Source organism: Chinchilla lanigera, unplaced genomic scaffold (assembly GCF_000276665.1).
Source record: "Chinchilla lanigera isolate Chin_1 unplaced genomic scaffold, ChiLan1.0 scaffold00013, whole genome shotgun sequence".
Lineage (NCBI taxonomy): Eukaryota > Metazoa > Chordata > Mammalia > Rodentia > Chinchillidae > Chinchilla > Chinchilla lanigera.
The window spans coordinates 13,831,512-13,845,893 of NW_004955414.1; the positions used below are offsets into that span (position 1 = coordinate 13,831,512).

General features: G+C 41.4%; 1 protein-coding gene across 2 annotated transcripts in view; it reads left to right on the top strand.

Annotated features, from left to right (window-relative positions):
* The first annotated feature begins 1,296 nt into the window (after positions 1–1,296).
* Alg8 (ALG8, alpha-1,3-glucosyltransferase) overlaps positions 1,297–14,382 on the top strand; it is a 30,269-nt gene continuing 17,183 nt past the window's right edge. Inside the window, exons 1-4 of one of the 2 annotated variants that reach the window (XM_005379820.2) lie at positions 1,297–1,424; positions 6,460–6,538; positions 11,190–11,383; positions 12,432–12,541. In XM_005379820.2, coding sequence (XP_005379877.1) covers positions 1,330–1,424; positions 6,460–6,538; positions 11,190–11,383; positions 12,432–12,541 — 478 coding nt within the window. In that variant the 5' untranslated portion in view covers positions 1,297–1,329. The remainder of the gene's footprint in view (positions 1,425–6,459; positions 6,539–11,189; positions 11,384–12,431; positions 12,542–14,382) is intronic. The other variant, XM_005379821.2, reaches the window with a different exon arrangement.

Below are 14,382 nucleotides of genomic sequence, written 5' to 3' on the forward strand. Positions count from 1 at the left end.
TGGGAGGATCACTTGAACCCAGGAGTTCAAGACGACCCTAGGCAACACAGAAAGACACTATCTCAAACAAAATAAAAACGAAGAGTGAAAGAACCCCACAGTGAGTGATATATTGAGCAGTGGCATTGAGATAAACAACTAGACGGCTGGCATCAATCTCTGAATGATCATATTGAGAGATTATGAATTTTGTTTTGGATATATTGTGTTTGAGGTGTGTGGTAAACAGAATAATGGCTAAATATATCCATGTCCTATCCCCCTGGAATTAACTTATAAATGTCATTTTATATGTCAAAACAGATTTACAGATGTGATTGAATTGAGAATCTTGAGATGGGGATTATCTTAGGTTATCCAAGTGGTCCCTAAATACAGTCTCAAATATCCTTAAAAGAAGGAAGCAGAAAGAGATTCTTCCCCAAAGAAAACTTAACTACAAAAAAGTAAGGTTTGGAATGTTGTGAAGAGGCCAAGGAATGCTCTGACACATTATTAAGCACTTATTCTGCCCTCTCAACATATCAAGCAATTTACATGCATCCTCTGACTCCTCACAACGACTCTAAATGCTAAAAATTCATTTTCATCTCATCACAAAAAACCCCTAAATTTAATTTATCCAAGATTACACAACACAAAGGGAACAAGATTAATTCCACTGCTTGTGTCTCAGCCCTCGTAGCTCGAGTACCAGCAGCACTGCCGTGGTCTAAGAGTTTGTTAGACCTACCTACTGAATTTTAACAAGATCGCCTGGCTCTCTGTACATCAAATGTAAGAAGCAGACTGCAGTCTGCCTCCAGAGTGGGCTCTACTCAGGCAAGCGCGGCACCGAGAACCTTGCTCAGCATCCCAGCAGCACGTAACGGTTTCCACCTCTGTATCTCGGCTCACGCCTTCTCTGCCTGGATTTCATATTCCGGTTCAGGCCCTCACCTTGGCACCTCCGCAATATTCTCAAGTACTTTTATCTACTGCAACCAATAGATAAGTGTCTCCTCCACTAGCACTCTGAGCGAATAGACAGAGTTTTTTTCTCACCTAAGTATGCGGACGACCAGCCACTATTTGAGTAGATATACGAATTAGCAAATAAATGTCGGACACAAAGGCCCGCGCAGGTGTAGGTACGCCCTCTGGGATTCGGCGCTGGACAAGCGGCGGAAAAGGAGTGGGCGGGAAGTTTAAATATCTCAGCTAAACTGTAGCGGGCTGAGCGACAGGGCGCATGCGCTTATCTCGCGGGCACCGCCCCAAAGATCCTCACCCGCATGCGCGGGATCCAGGCTGTGGCTTGATTGGTTGAAAGCGCGCAGTGCTACAACGATGGCGGCGCTCGGAACTGTAAAGGATAGTGGCAATTGGTTTTCGGCTTTGGCGCTCGGGGTGACTCTCCTCAAATGCCTTCTCATTCCCACCTAGTAAGAACTGCACGGCTCTGGGCTGGGCGAGGAGACACCGGGGGTGGAGAGGGCGGGAGAAGGATGCGTCTATACTCCCGAGTGTGAAAAGGAAAGGGAAGTGTAGGTCTTGTGGTCTTCACTCTGCCTTTGCTGAGCTTCGCGCTGGGCAGGTTGTTACTTGACCTGAGAATTAGAATATAGCCCTGGCTAGCCGGGTTCTGTTCTAGCGCTTTTTGACTTGGGGAAAGGCGCTTTAAGACTTGTGAGGCTTAAAATATCATCCTTCATTTGCAAATTAAGACCCCTGCCATTCACTTAGCCAGTATTATGAGCTGCATATCGCACTAAATGAAGATACGGTGGTGAGCAAGACATTTCTGAATCTCGTCCTCCGTGGAGTTGACGGGAGCACGCAGACAGTAAAGTTTCAGATTGTATTAAAACGTATACAGGAGTTGGGTGTGGTAGCGCATCCCTGTAATCCCCGAACTGTGCCAGGTTGAGGCAAGAGAATCATGAGTTTTAGCCCAGCCTGGGCAATTTAGGGATTTGGAGAGATCTATAAAGGAAATGAGAATGACTACGTGGCAAGGTTTTACCACTCTTGTAGAAGGTGGTGTTGGAGTTAAAATCCGAAGTATGAAAAAGAATAAACTGCCGAGCGTGTTGGCGGATGCCTGTAATCCCAGCACTCGGGAGGCTGATGCAGGAGGATCGCTGTGAGTTCGAAGCGGGCCTGGGCGACGAAGTGAGTTCAAGGCCAGCCTGAACTGCATAGCGAGACTTTTTCTCAAAAAGACAAACAAGAAAAAAAAAAAAAAACTATGAAAAGAAGCCAGGTGTAGAAAGAATAAATGCAAAGGCCCTATGCGCCCTATGGTAGGAAAGAACTCCAGAGTATTCTAGGAAAAGAGTGGTCCCATGGTTGAAGAGCAGTAAAGGAGGAAAACTGGTACAGGGTAAGTGGCCAGATCACACAGTCACAAAGACGATGTTTAGACTGTTGTGAGAAAAATGTATGCAGGGCTGAGAATGAAAGTGGGAACCACCATGAAATGATGTTGCTTCTGCCTTCCTTTCATCGTTCCTTACCCTTGTTTTTATTTTCACCCTCATTCTTTTTCTCCGTTCTCTCCAGACCTTCCTTCCCAGCTCAGGATTTGGTTTATGACACTCCTGATTCAAGCTCTTGATAATCTCTTGAGTAGGGGAGAGCTGTTATGTGTAGAACATATACTCAAACAGATTATATACATAATTATGTAAGCATTGCAATATAAAGGTTCAGTAAAGTAACTTATGCAGACTTGGGAAAAGAAAGGATTAGTCAGTTGAAAAGTGGGGAGCGGGGTAGTGGTTTTGGTAGCGGGAATCGAAATCAGAGCGTTGTGCTTGCTAAGCAAGCGGCCCTGTGCCGCTGAGCTGCAACCCCGGCCTGGAAAAAAAGGGTGTTGATCAGCAAAAAGCATAGCTGAAAAGTACTATATTATGGTATAGTTTTAAAACATCTTTCTGTTTTAAAATAACTGGAAAGAGCATTCTAAAATGTAAGAAGTTCCTTATACATCAGAATGAAAGGGAACTTTTTGTATCTTTTAAAAATATAGGCCTGTATGAGACGATGTTTCTGACTTTAGCTGCCGCAGTCTAAAAATGTATTCTCAGGGTTATTATTTTAAATTCTGCTGTAGGTCTAGAAATAAGAATGTACTGTCCTTGGATAGATTCCTAGTTCAGCTCTCCATAGCAGTCTAGCTTTTATTAATATCACATTTCGACCAAAGTTCATGGTTCATGACTGTACATTGGACAGTGATGTTTCAGACAATGATGGACAGTAGGGCTGTAAGGCTGTGTTACCTAGTAATGTTATAGCTATCCTAATTGTGTAAATTTGCTGTTTGATATTTGCACGAGTCGCCTAAGGATGCGTTTCTTGGAAAGTGTCCTGTCATTAAGCTGTTTGGCATTGTCTCTAGTTCTTTAGTTTTTTTGTTGCTGCTTTGTTTTGTTTTGAGACAGGATCTCCTTACAGGGTTTGGCTTTGAACTCAATATATGGTATAGCCCAGGCTGGCCTTGAACTTCTTGGCAGTACTCTTGCCTCACACTACCAAGCGCTGGGATTACAGCTTTGCATGGCCGCAATTGGCTTTCTGGTTTTGCTTTTTTTTCAAAGACTGTTTCAGCAAGGTAAAATTTTTTTTTGAATTTTTGCCTTATTCAGCAATTACAAAAAAGAACTGTGGTACTACAAGGCTGAAGTTCTCTCTCCTTGATGTAGATTTTTGTTATGCCATTATGAATTTTTTTGGTTTGATTGGCTTTCTGAGGCAGGGTCTTACAATGTACTTCAAAGTGGCCTTGAATTCCCTGGTGCCAAGACTGGCCTCAGACTAGTGGTGATCCTCCTGCTGAGATTTCAGGCCTTTGCCATGACAAAGTGAAGTCTCTTAACAGTTTCCAAGAAGAAGAAGAAAAAAAAATTAGCAACCCTCCCTCCAAAAGACTGAAGGAAATCAGTATAGTACAGATAAGAAAATGTACTCAAACTCCCTCAGATCTTCTAAATACTCTCTGAAAAAATTAAAAAGTTGCTATGAAACAGGAATAATCAGAGAATAGAGAATTTAAAAGTAGAAAATATAATCAAAATTAAAATTATAAAAGGATAAATCAAGCAAATCTTCCAAGTATGAGAGAAAAGATAAGGATTATCTTTTCAGAAAAATAAAACAGAGGGTGGCGATAAATAATAACAGTTCTAAAGACACTTGAGTGCGTACCATAATGAAAACGTATTCTCACCAAAACATAAATCCAAAAATTTCAGAATGCTAAGGATAAAAACAAGAAATAGTTTCCAGAGATGAAGGGAAAAATAAAAGATTGAGATTTCTCAGCATCAACATATTATACTAAAGGAGAAGGGAGGGGAGGAGAAAAGAATAAAAGAAAGAATTTAGATGTGTTGTATACAAGTACCAACTCCCCATGATGATGTAGTCATTATGTATTACAAACATGTACTAATAAAAATTAAAGAAAAAAAAAGAAAATATGAACGTTAAAAACCAGTGAGCAAGCTCTTACAATTGTGAAAGTAATTTTCAACCTAGACTCCATACGCAGTCAAGTAAAATACTGTATACAAGCAGAAATCATTAACAGTACATCTCACTGAATTTTTGCAAAATGAGTATGTCTGTAAATATCATCCTGGCAGAGTTTTATCATGAGTCCTTCATACTTTTCTAGTTATTTCTCTGTCCCTGCCCCACCAAAGGCATTGGTATTCTGATTTTTAACTCCTTTTTTGGGGGGAGGGCTATTGATTTTTTTTTTCTTCTTGGAAACTGTTAGGAGACTTTACTTTAGTTTTGGGGGGTTTTTTGGTATCAGGAATCAAACTGAGGACCTTACACTTGCCAGGTGTGCGCTGTGCCACTGAGCTATATTGCCAGCCCAGACTTCACTTTGTGATGGCGAAGGCCTGTAATCTCAGCAGGAGGATCACCACTAGTTTACCCATTTTGGAGGTTAATAAAAAAAGAATCACTCAACACATTCTCTTAGATCTGGTTTCTTTCAGTCAAAATTGAATTTGTATATTGTCGCATATAATTATAGTTATTTTTTGTCATTATATAGCAGTAGTTCTTAAGCCTTTTTAGTCAGTGTTCCTTATTCTCTGAAAAATCATTGGCAGGATGTGGTAGCTAAGGCAGGAGGGTTGCTGAGAGTTCAAGGGCAGCCTGAACTATGGGGCAAGCCCCTGTCTCAAACAAATGAAATCACTAGGGCTCGTGAAAGCTATATGTTTGTGTAGGCTACAGAAGAGACATTCACCATTTTAGAAATTCCAACTAAAGAATTGTTAAATACAGCAGTATATGAGTATTTTTGTTGGGTATATGCCTAGAAATGAAAATTGCTGGGTCATCAGAGTGGTGACTGTTGAAGAAGTCCTAAGAAATTTTGGTGACATTGACTTAGAAAGTTGGAAGTATCTGTCTCTAGAGCTCAGGAAAAAGACAAAAATACTATATGGCAATTTGGAAATTGTCACTATGCAGCTGATAGTGGCACCAAAAAGTATGAATAACATTGTCCAGAGCTGAGTGCATTGCTTTAAAAAAAGACCAAGAATTAAACCTAGGGGGACATCAACATTTACCACAAAAATAAAGGGGAAAGGAGTGGCTGAGACTTAGGAGAAGTTGTCTTTAGAAAGATTGTGTAAAACATACTGGAAAGTGTAAAATGGACTTTGTTATGTACCATGTTGGCTTTGGAGGGTAATTTTATGAGCCTATCCTTGCATCAGGTCTTGTAGACATGGAGATGAAGTACAGCGTGGACAAATGAAAACTTCTCTGCTGAAGATGGGAGCTACTTGGATATACAGTATTTAGACGCAGTGACTCGCTAGTGACCATCTATACTGATGGAGAGTGACTGCTTCTAATGTTAGCAGTGTGTTGAGATGCTCTTTGTATATAGTAGGTGGGGAGAATTTGGAGACATGGAAAGGCAGAGCAGGGTCCTTTTTCCTCTTTCTTTGGTGAGTTCCTACCCATTTCTGAAGATCCAGCTTGTTGTGTGAGGCCTTTTCCAGTCAGCCCTTTATTTATTTATCGTTTGTTTGTTTGTTTGTTTGTTTCTGAGACAGGGTCTTGCTATGCAGTTCAGGCTGGCCTTGAGCTCACTTTGTAGCCCAGGCTGGTCTCAAATTCGCAACAATCCTTCTACCTCAGCCTCCTAAGTGCTGGGATTACAGGCATGCACCACCACACCTGGCTTGTCAGCCCTTTAAATAGCTCTGAGATCCTTTTCACTAACGTTTAGATCCAACAACTTTTCCAAAGGACTGACATTCTGACCTGCAGGTAACTGAGATATTTCAGGAATATGTAACACCTGTTTGTATCTTTATAGGATAGTGAGCTGTGATTGTTTAGAGGATGTAAAACCATTTAAAAGTATAACTATAGAAATTAAAAATTGATAAAGGTTTTAAAATCTAATTTTGTTTACCTAATTGCTTTGAGTAGCCATTCTACAGATTTTGAAGTACATCGAAACTGGCTTGCTATCACTCACAGTTTGCCATTATCACAGTGGTATTATGAGGTAAGTTTTAATTTCCATTTTTTTTTTAGATGATGTACAAAACCACATAAATATTATTGGTTAGAACAGGTTTGTAGGGCTGGGAGGATAGCAGGAGTAGAGTGCTTACCTAGTGTGTACAAGGCCCTGGGTTTGATAGTCAGCACCAGAAATTCTGTATAGTTACAGATATAATTAATCTTTATAGACAGACATGGTGACACATGCCTGTAATACCAGTACATGGTAGGCTGAAGCAGGAGATTACCATGAGTTTGAGGCCGGCTTGGGCTACATAGTAAGTTCAAGACCAGCCTAAACTACATAGTGAGACCCTGTCTGCAAAATAAAACAAAAAAATCAATCTTTATAAAAGTTGTATGCTAAGCCAAGTGTGGTAAAACATGCTTGGAATGTCAGCACTTTGGAGGCTGAAGCAGGATTGTGAGTTCAAAGCCAGCCCAGGCTACAGTAGCAAGTTATGGGGCAGCCTGGACTATGTAGTGAGACCCTGTCTACAAAAAAGTCTTGTACTTTTCTCAGTTCTATCCTTCTGCATTTCTTTGCACTTCATAATGAGTGTATTCATTGTAGGGAGTTGTTACATGTACATGACACATCTTAACCCTTTGTCCTTTCTCTCCTTACTTCAAAATGAATTTGCCAACCAGGCAGAGTGGCTCATATCTAGATAATTCCAGTTTCTTGAGAAGCTTAAGGCAAAAGGATCAAAAGTTTGTAGCTAGCCTGGGCAGCTGAGTGAGACCCTGTCTCAAAAATAAAATCAAAAAGGCTGGAGATGTAGGTCAGTGGCAGGGTGCTTGTCTAGCATGTATGTAGCCCAGGGCTCAGTCCCCAGTGTTACCAAGTTTCCCAAGCTCTAAATTCAGAATTGTAATATCTGCTACACTCTTTTTGAAGGAAAACTGGAGTGGGAAAGAAAAAATTGGATTCTGGGCTAGGCTTTGCACTGACTATATAGTCAGCAACAAAATACTTCATCTTTCTAGGCCTTATTTGGCACGTGAGGATTAAAATGAATCACTTCTAACATCCTGTCTATTCCTTACATTTTATAATTTTACTAGGAAAGGAGTGATCAAATATGATATGTAGGCATCATGTAATACACAAAACATTCCCTCCTACTATTTCTAAAAACTCTAATTACATGCGATACTTCGTGAACAACAGATATTACCTTAGTTAGGTCCTGATCAAAAACAGTACTTTGCTATCGGGAAACTGTTTCTTAAGGCAAGTTTTCTATGAGTTGTTGACTTTTGGGGAACTCTTTTTGTATTTTTTAGTGAAGTTACAGTAGTCCTTTGAACTGAAAAAAACAAAGAACAGTTGTCCTAGGTGACTAGGTTTACTTTCCCATAATACTATAGATACTTCACAGACTATTGAGAAACTTTAAGTGATTGCTTTAGTGTACAATTTTTTAGTTTGCATGTATGGATACCTGCTAGTGGTCAAGCACTTGGCCTGTGTTTGACTTTAGCCTCTGCTACTTTTTTTTTTTTTTTTTTTTTCTTTTTTTAGGACAGGGTCTTGTTATATAGTACAGCCTGGCCTCAAACTTGCAGGGACCCTTCTCCTCAGCCAGGATTACAGGCATGCGCCACCACACCTGGCTTAGCATCCGCTACTTGTTGTGCCAGGTGATCACGGGTGAGGCATTTGACCTCTCAAAGCCTTAACATCCCCAATTATGAAATGATAGTAATTATAAGAGGAAATGATGTAGTATGTCTCTAGCATTTAGCACAATGCTTGGAACAACAGTGCTCTGCAAACATCAATTAATAAATGACCCTCAGACTAAATGAAAGGGCTGTCTTGCCATTTCCCTTTTCTCTCTGTTCCTTCTTAGTCTCCTGTAGTTCTTTTTCATCTGCATACTCCTTAAAAAGCTGACTTTCCCTGGGGTTCTGTTTGTTGCCCTTTTCTTCTTTAGATCTATAATTCTTTTGGGATGTTCTCCTGCCTTTCACCACTGCCTATTACCTTAGTGCTCCTAAAACTGTACTTGTGCCAGAGGTATCTCCTCTGTCTATTTTAGATAGAAAAGTTGTATATAACTGACTCTAGTAATAGTATACTTTTCCTTCCTGCCAACACGGAACAGAACCCAAGAAGCAAAACTAAATGATTTGGCAAGGAGGCTCACACTAGGAGATAAGGCTGAACAGGGCTGGGGGGCAGTCAGGGAGGGTCCTCATGCCCTCCCAGGTTCATGGACATGTGAAGAGTTGATTGCTTTGTGGAGCCCTCCTTTGCAGTGACTTCAGCCTTCCTCTCTGGCCTCAAATTAGATTGGTCAACCAATTGGGGAAGACACTAGAAAGATCCTTAGGAAATATTTGTTGCATGAACACATTTGTTTTGACTCTTCCCATGTACACATTGGATCTTCAATATTTGGAGAAAGTTCTGTTGTGTTAGCTTCTTGAGCTAATGGATTTGGACTCAGATTGAGACCCAGATTTGAGTGTCATGGCCAGCACCTGAGTTAATGACTAATAGCTACTCAGACTTCCAGAAGCTGTTTAGATAACAAGATGGGTCCAGCTCAACACAGTGACCCATACCCGTAACTCCAGCATTCAGGAGCCTGATACAGGGACAGTTTCAGGCTGGTGTGGACTACGTAGCAAGACCCTGTATCAAAAACAAAAAAAGATGGCTTCCACGTAGAAACTTTTGAGGTCAAGAGGACCATCTGTGCCTAGTTGGGGAAATTTTTGTGAGGAATAAGGGTGGTGTACAGAGAGCTTCTGAGTAGTGTGAGATCATTGGGGACAGCAACAGAAGCACAAGAACACTTGTCCTACTCAGGTAGCACCCTGAAGTCCTCTGATGCTCTCCATTACCCATTTTAAAATAATGTGACCATGAGCCAGGCAAGGTGTCCCACACCTGCAATCCCAGCAGTCTAAAAGGCTGAGGCAGAAAGATTGAAAGTTCAAGCCTGGCCTGGGCAACATGGCCACTTTGTGTAACTGGTCTCAAAAACAGAAAAAGAGGCGAGGAGATGAGATTTAATTCTGCACATTGGCCCTGGATTCAGCCCCCAGTACCACCAAAATAAATAAATAAATAAATGAATAAATAAATAAAATTATGTCAGTAAAATAAGATCGTAAAAACTTTTACAATAAAATAAATGGCTCTTAAAGGGTAGATTAAACTCTGACATTTCAAATTGTGGCTGAGGGGATGGGGATTTAGCTCAGCGGCACAGCGCCTACCTGGCAAGTGGAAGGTCGTGAGTTTGATTCCTGGTACTGGAAGAAAAAAAAAAAATCAACCTGTGGCTGAAAATTACAAATGTTAAATAAGTCCAAGCTGAAATTGAATTTCTTAGAAATTACATGAGCAGGAATTTCTAAATTTTTTTATTGCCCATATCATAGCAAGAAATGCTTTTTGACTGTTTCTTATACAATATGTCTTATAAGTTATAAAAGCACCGCTCCATTAATATACTATTAAAATGAAATTTTGAAGGGTGAGATTGAAATTAGAATTTCTAATGTTTCTTTGCACAGTTCAGTGGCCTGTTTTGTTTATTTGGCATGAGAGATTTGGTATTAGAGAAGGAATTTTTCATCAAGTAGAGCTTAATGGGGGGTTACAGCCTGAGTGCCCAACAGAAAGCCCTTGGGTTTGCCTCCGGCCATCAAGGTCTTCTACATTTTATGCCCTCGGGAGGAGCCAACAGGCTAGGACGTCTCAGGACCTAAAGCCGAGTGTCAGTCATCTCACATTTTCAGTTACTCCTTAGTGACCGTTCACTCACTTACCTAATGGTTACTTAATAATTAACAGCACTTACTTTAGGGTACAATGACAAGGGATGGTTTTTGTTCTCAGGGATGCCAGAACCTAGTGAAACAAAAGATCAGTAGCATTTTTATAACATTTTGTTGTACATAAATATATTTCATATGTATTACTTCATTTAATCTTCCTGTCTCATTTTACAAGGAGGGGAATTGAGTCTCTTAGACAGAACTCAAACCCAAACTAGTGAATTATTGGTCATGCTGCAGCTACCTTTTTTTTTACTACTGAGATGAGTAGAATTGTGTCATAACAAACTTTATTATTTCAGAGCTTCAGATCCGCCAGGCATGGTGGCATACATCTCTAATCCCAGCACTTAGGAGGCTGAGGCAGAAGGATTTCCATGAATTTGAGACCAGCCTAGCCTACATAGCAAGACTCTGCCTTAAAAAAAAGCTTTCGTATTAGTTTCCTTTGAAGTATGTTGATTCTGTTTAACAAAACTGAAGATTATATGAGATAACTTAGAAGACAAGTTTCAGTGTTTTCATTCTTATATAGGAATTGCTGTGTATATTTAAGGCATTATTTTATAACTTTTTTTCTTTTTCTGTCTTTGTTGTTGTTTTGTTTTGTTTGAGGCAGGGTCTCACTGGGTAGTTCCTGGCTCACCTTGAAATCACTATGTAGCCCAGGCTGGCCTTGAACTCACTGTAATCCTCCAGCCTCAGCCTCCCAAGTGCTGGGTTGAGCGTTATTTTTAATGCGGTTTCATTTCACTGACAATTTTCACAACCACAAAGTGACAAATGTTAAGTCTTTGTGCCTTCTGTATTCAATTACTTAGGATATGTTGTATCTTCGATTTTTATCACAGGCAACCTCAGAGTGGACCTTGGATTACCCACCTTTTTTTGCATGGTTTGAATATGTCCTGTCTCATGTTGCCAAATATTTTGACCAAGAGATGCTTAATGTCCAGAATCTGAACTACTTCAGCTCAAAGACCTTACTTTTCCAGAGATTTTCTGTCATCTTTACAGATGTTCTCTTTGTGTACGCTGTCCACGAGTAAGTCTGAAAAATGTCATTTTGTACAGAGGTATTCAGGAAATGCAGTATTAAGTAGTATTAACTCACCGCAGTGTTAACTGACTTAGAGGAAACAAAGTTTATATGGTAGCAGATGCTAAAATAGGCAAGAACTCTATTGTGCTTTAAACTGTGTGAGTTATTCCAGTGAGCAATCCAGCAGAATCTTGTAAAAGAAATGGGTATAAGGGGGGTTACAAAGCAGAGGTAGAAGAAGAGATTGTGAATGAGGCGAAGTGTTTTAAGTAGAGTTCTAAGACCATTTCTCCCACTCAGATACCTCTACCTGCTGTTCATTCTTCCTTTGTAGAAGTTCCCCAACAGCTTCTGTGACCTGCCTGTCCTCTAGGACACACACACACACAGAGGCACGCTTGTGCACACAAATCCACTGTGCTAACTGCCAAAGCCTGCTCTGAAGATACTCACATTCCTGTTTCCACTATTTTTTTTTTTTTTTTTTTTGGTACTGGGAATCGAACTCAGGACCTTGTGCTTGCCAGGCAGGTGCTATGCCCCTGAGCTACATCCCTGGCTCTCCACCATCTTCTCAAGTGCCTTTCATTGTTATGTTTGCATACTTTTCTTCATGAAAAACCTCATTATTTTACATAGTATTATGTTTTTATTTTACTTTTTTTTCAGTACTGGGAATTGAACCCTGGGCCTTGCTCATGATAAGCACGCTCTGTCCCCTGAGCTATCCCGCCAGTCTTTACAAGTTTTACTCTTGAGGACTGAAATAATGTGTGCCCTCTCCGCTTTCAAAATCCTTATTTTCGTGGTCTGAGTGGCTGATCTTAAGTTTTAGACTTGTGAAATGAAGACTCTGTTTCAGATCAGCATAGCTGAGAAAGACATGGAACAGGCCCTGAGGTGCCTTTACTGCCACCGTTTTAAGAAACAAGAATGGCAGGGACTGTTTGTCAGGCACAGCAGTGAAATGTGCCCCAGGGTACTCTGCAGTAGCACTGTGATTTGCTGACAAAGGTTAAGTGTCTGTTTCTTTCTGGATGTGTCACTGTAGGTGCTGCAAATGCATCGATGGAAGAAAAGCAAGTAAAGAACTTACAGAAAAGCCAAAGTTCATTCTGTCCGTGTTGCTGCTGTGGAACTTTGGGTTGTTGATCGTGGACCGTATCCTTGATGTGTTCTGCATGCTATTTCTTTTCCTGGATAGCCTAACTCAAGATGGACTCTTTTCTGTAATGGTCACAGTTAAATGTAAGCTGCTTTTGAAAGTGGGTAGGGGGTTAGTTAGTGAGCTCCCAAAACTGCTCTCTCCCCACCTTTCCTGGATTCTGATTATTAGAACACTCTGACCCCTGAAAAGTTACAGGTGAAGTATGAGAACCAGGGAAACCATCAGTAAAACAGTGCGTATACTGAGACTTGTTAACTGTCTTTACACTTTGTTTTTGAGACAGGTCTCGCTCTGCAGTTCAGGCTGGCTTGAACTCACTATGTAACCCAAGCTGGTCTTGAACTCAGTGATCTTCCTGCCTCAGCCTCCTGAGTGCTGGAATTACAGGTGTGCGCTACCACGCCTAGCTCTTTAGATTAACCTAATACATATATTAAAGGGTTTTATTAATACATTATTCTAAATTTTTAGAGTAAGAAAGGGCTTATCATGGTGTTACATACACAAATAGCCTGACATTCATGCTTTGCTAGGAAAACAAACAGAAAATTTTCTAGTTCTTTTCTTAAACATAAATTTTAGTTAGAAATCTTTCCAGGATGAGTCTTTATAGAAAACTACACCAGGCATGCTGGTACGCTCCTGCAATCCAGTACTCTGGGAGGCCAAGGCAAGAGGATTGCAAGTTTGAGACTAGCCCAGTAACTTAAACTTAGTAAGGCCCTGTCTCAGAAAAAAAGGTGGGGAGAGGGGCTGGTGGGGACGCAGCTCAGTGCAGAGTACCCAGTTCAATCCCTAGTACCAAAAAAAAAAAAAAACCCACATTTCTGAGAAGCCCAAACTAGTAGTAATATTTTTGTCTTTACCTATTAAGAAAGCATTTGCAACCTGCATCAAAATTTTTTTTTAAAAGAGCTGAGGTGCCAGGTGTGCACACCTGTAGTCCCAGCATTCAGGAGGCTGAGGCAGGAGGATTGCTGCAAATTAGAGGCCACCCTGTGCTACACAGTGAACTCAAAGCCAGCTACACATAGAGACCCTGTCTCAAAGAAAGAAAAGGAAAGAGGAAAGGAAAGGGAAAGGAAAAGGAAGATAACTAAGTAAACTTAAAAAAAAAAAAAAAATCAAGCTGAGGATGGAGACTTGTTTCCGCCCTTGGTGGGCTCTGGCCTGGCTCTTGGTGTGCTCCCCACCAGATGCCAGTGAGGGGAGAACGCTGATGCAGGGCTATGAATGGATGGCAGATCCACTGCTGGACCGGCGAACCCACTGCTGGACTGGCAAACCCACTGTTGGAGCATTGTCTGCACCTCAGAGAGCGTGTCCCACCTTGGGCCTCCATCCCTCCCATTCGCTGTGACTTCAAGCATCTATAGGCACTTCCTGTGAAGGAAAGCTTCAGGTTGGCCAAGGAGATGAAGTCGCAATTGTGCTGCCGTGCATTCCTGAACCCACGCCACCAAGGACTGTGCTCAGGGGAACAGAGGGCCTCGTCAGAGAGACTGCACACTTATTGTTAGTCATGGCCCTGGTGAGCGTGTACTGGAGAAACTCAGCGGCAGCATTCAGGTGAAGAGAACGAGCTGAGGGGAGCAGTACAATCCAGGCGCCGATGCAACAGCAAATAATGTATGTTCCCCACAGCCGTCACAGCCACCTCCACCTCCACCCGTGCCATTCAGAGCTCCAGCAACCTGCAGCTGGACCCAACAACCCCTCACCTGGACATCAGCTGGGCGACCTGAGGGCTGAGGCTGGTACTGAGCAGGTGTGCAGCAGTAAGAGCAGCTCCTTGGCCTCTGACGGCTCCAGTAGTGCAGACGAGGATAGCGGC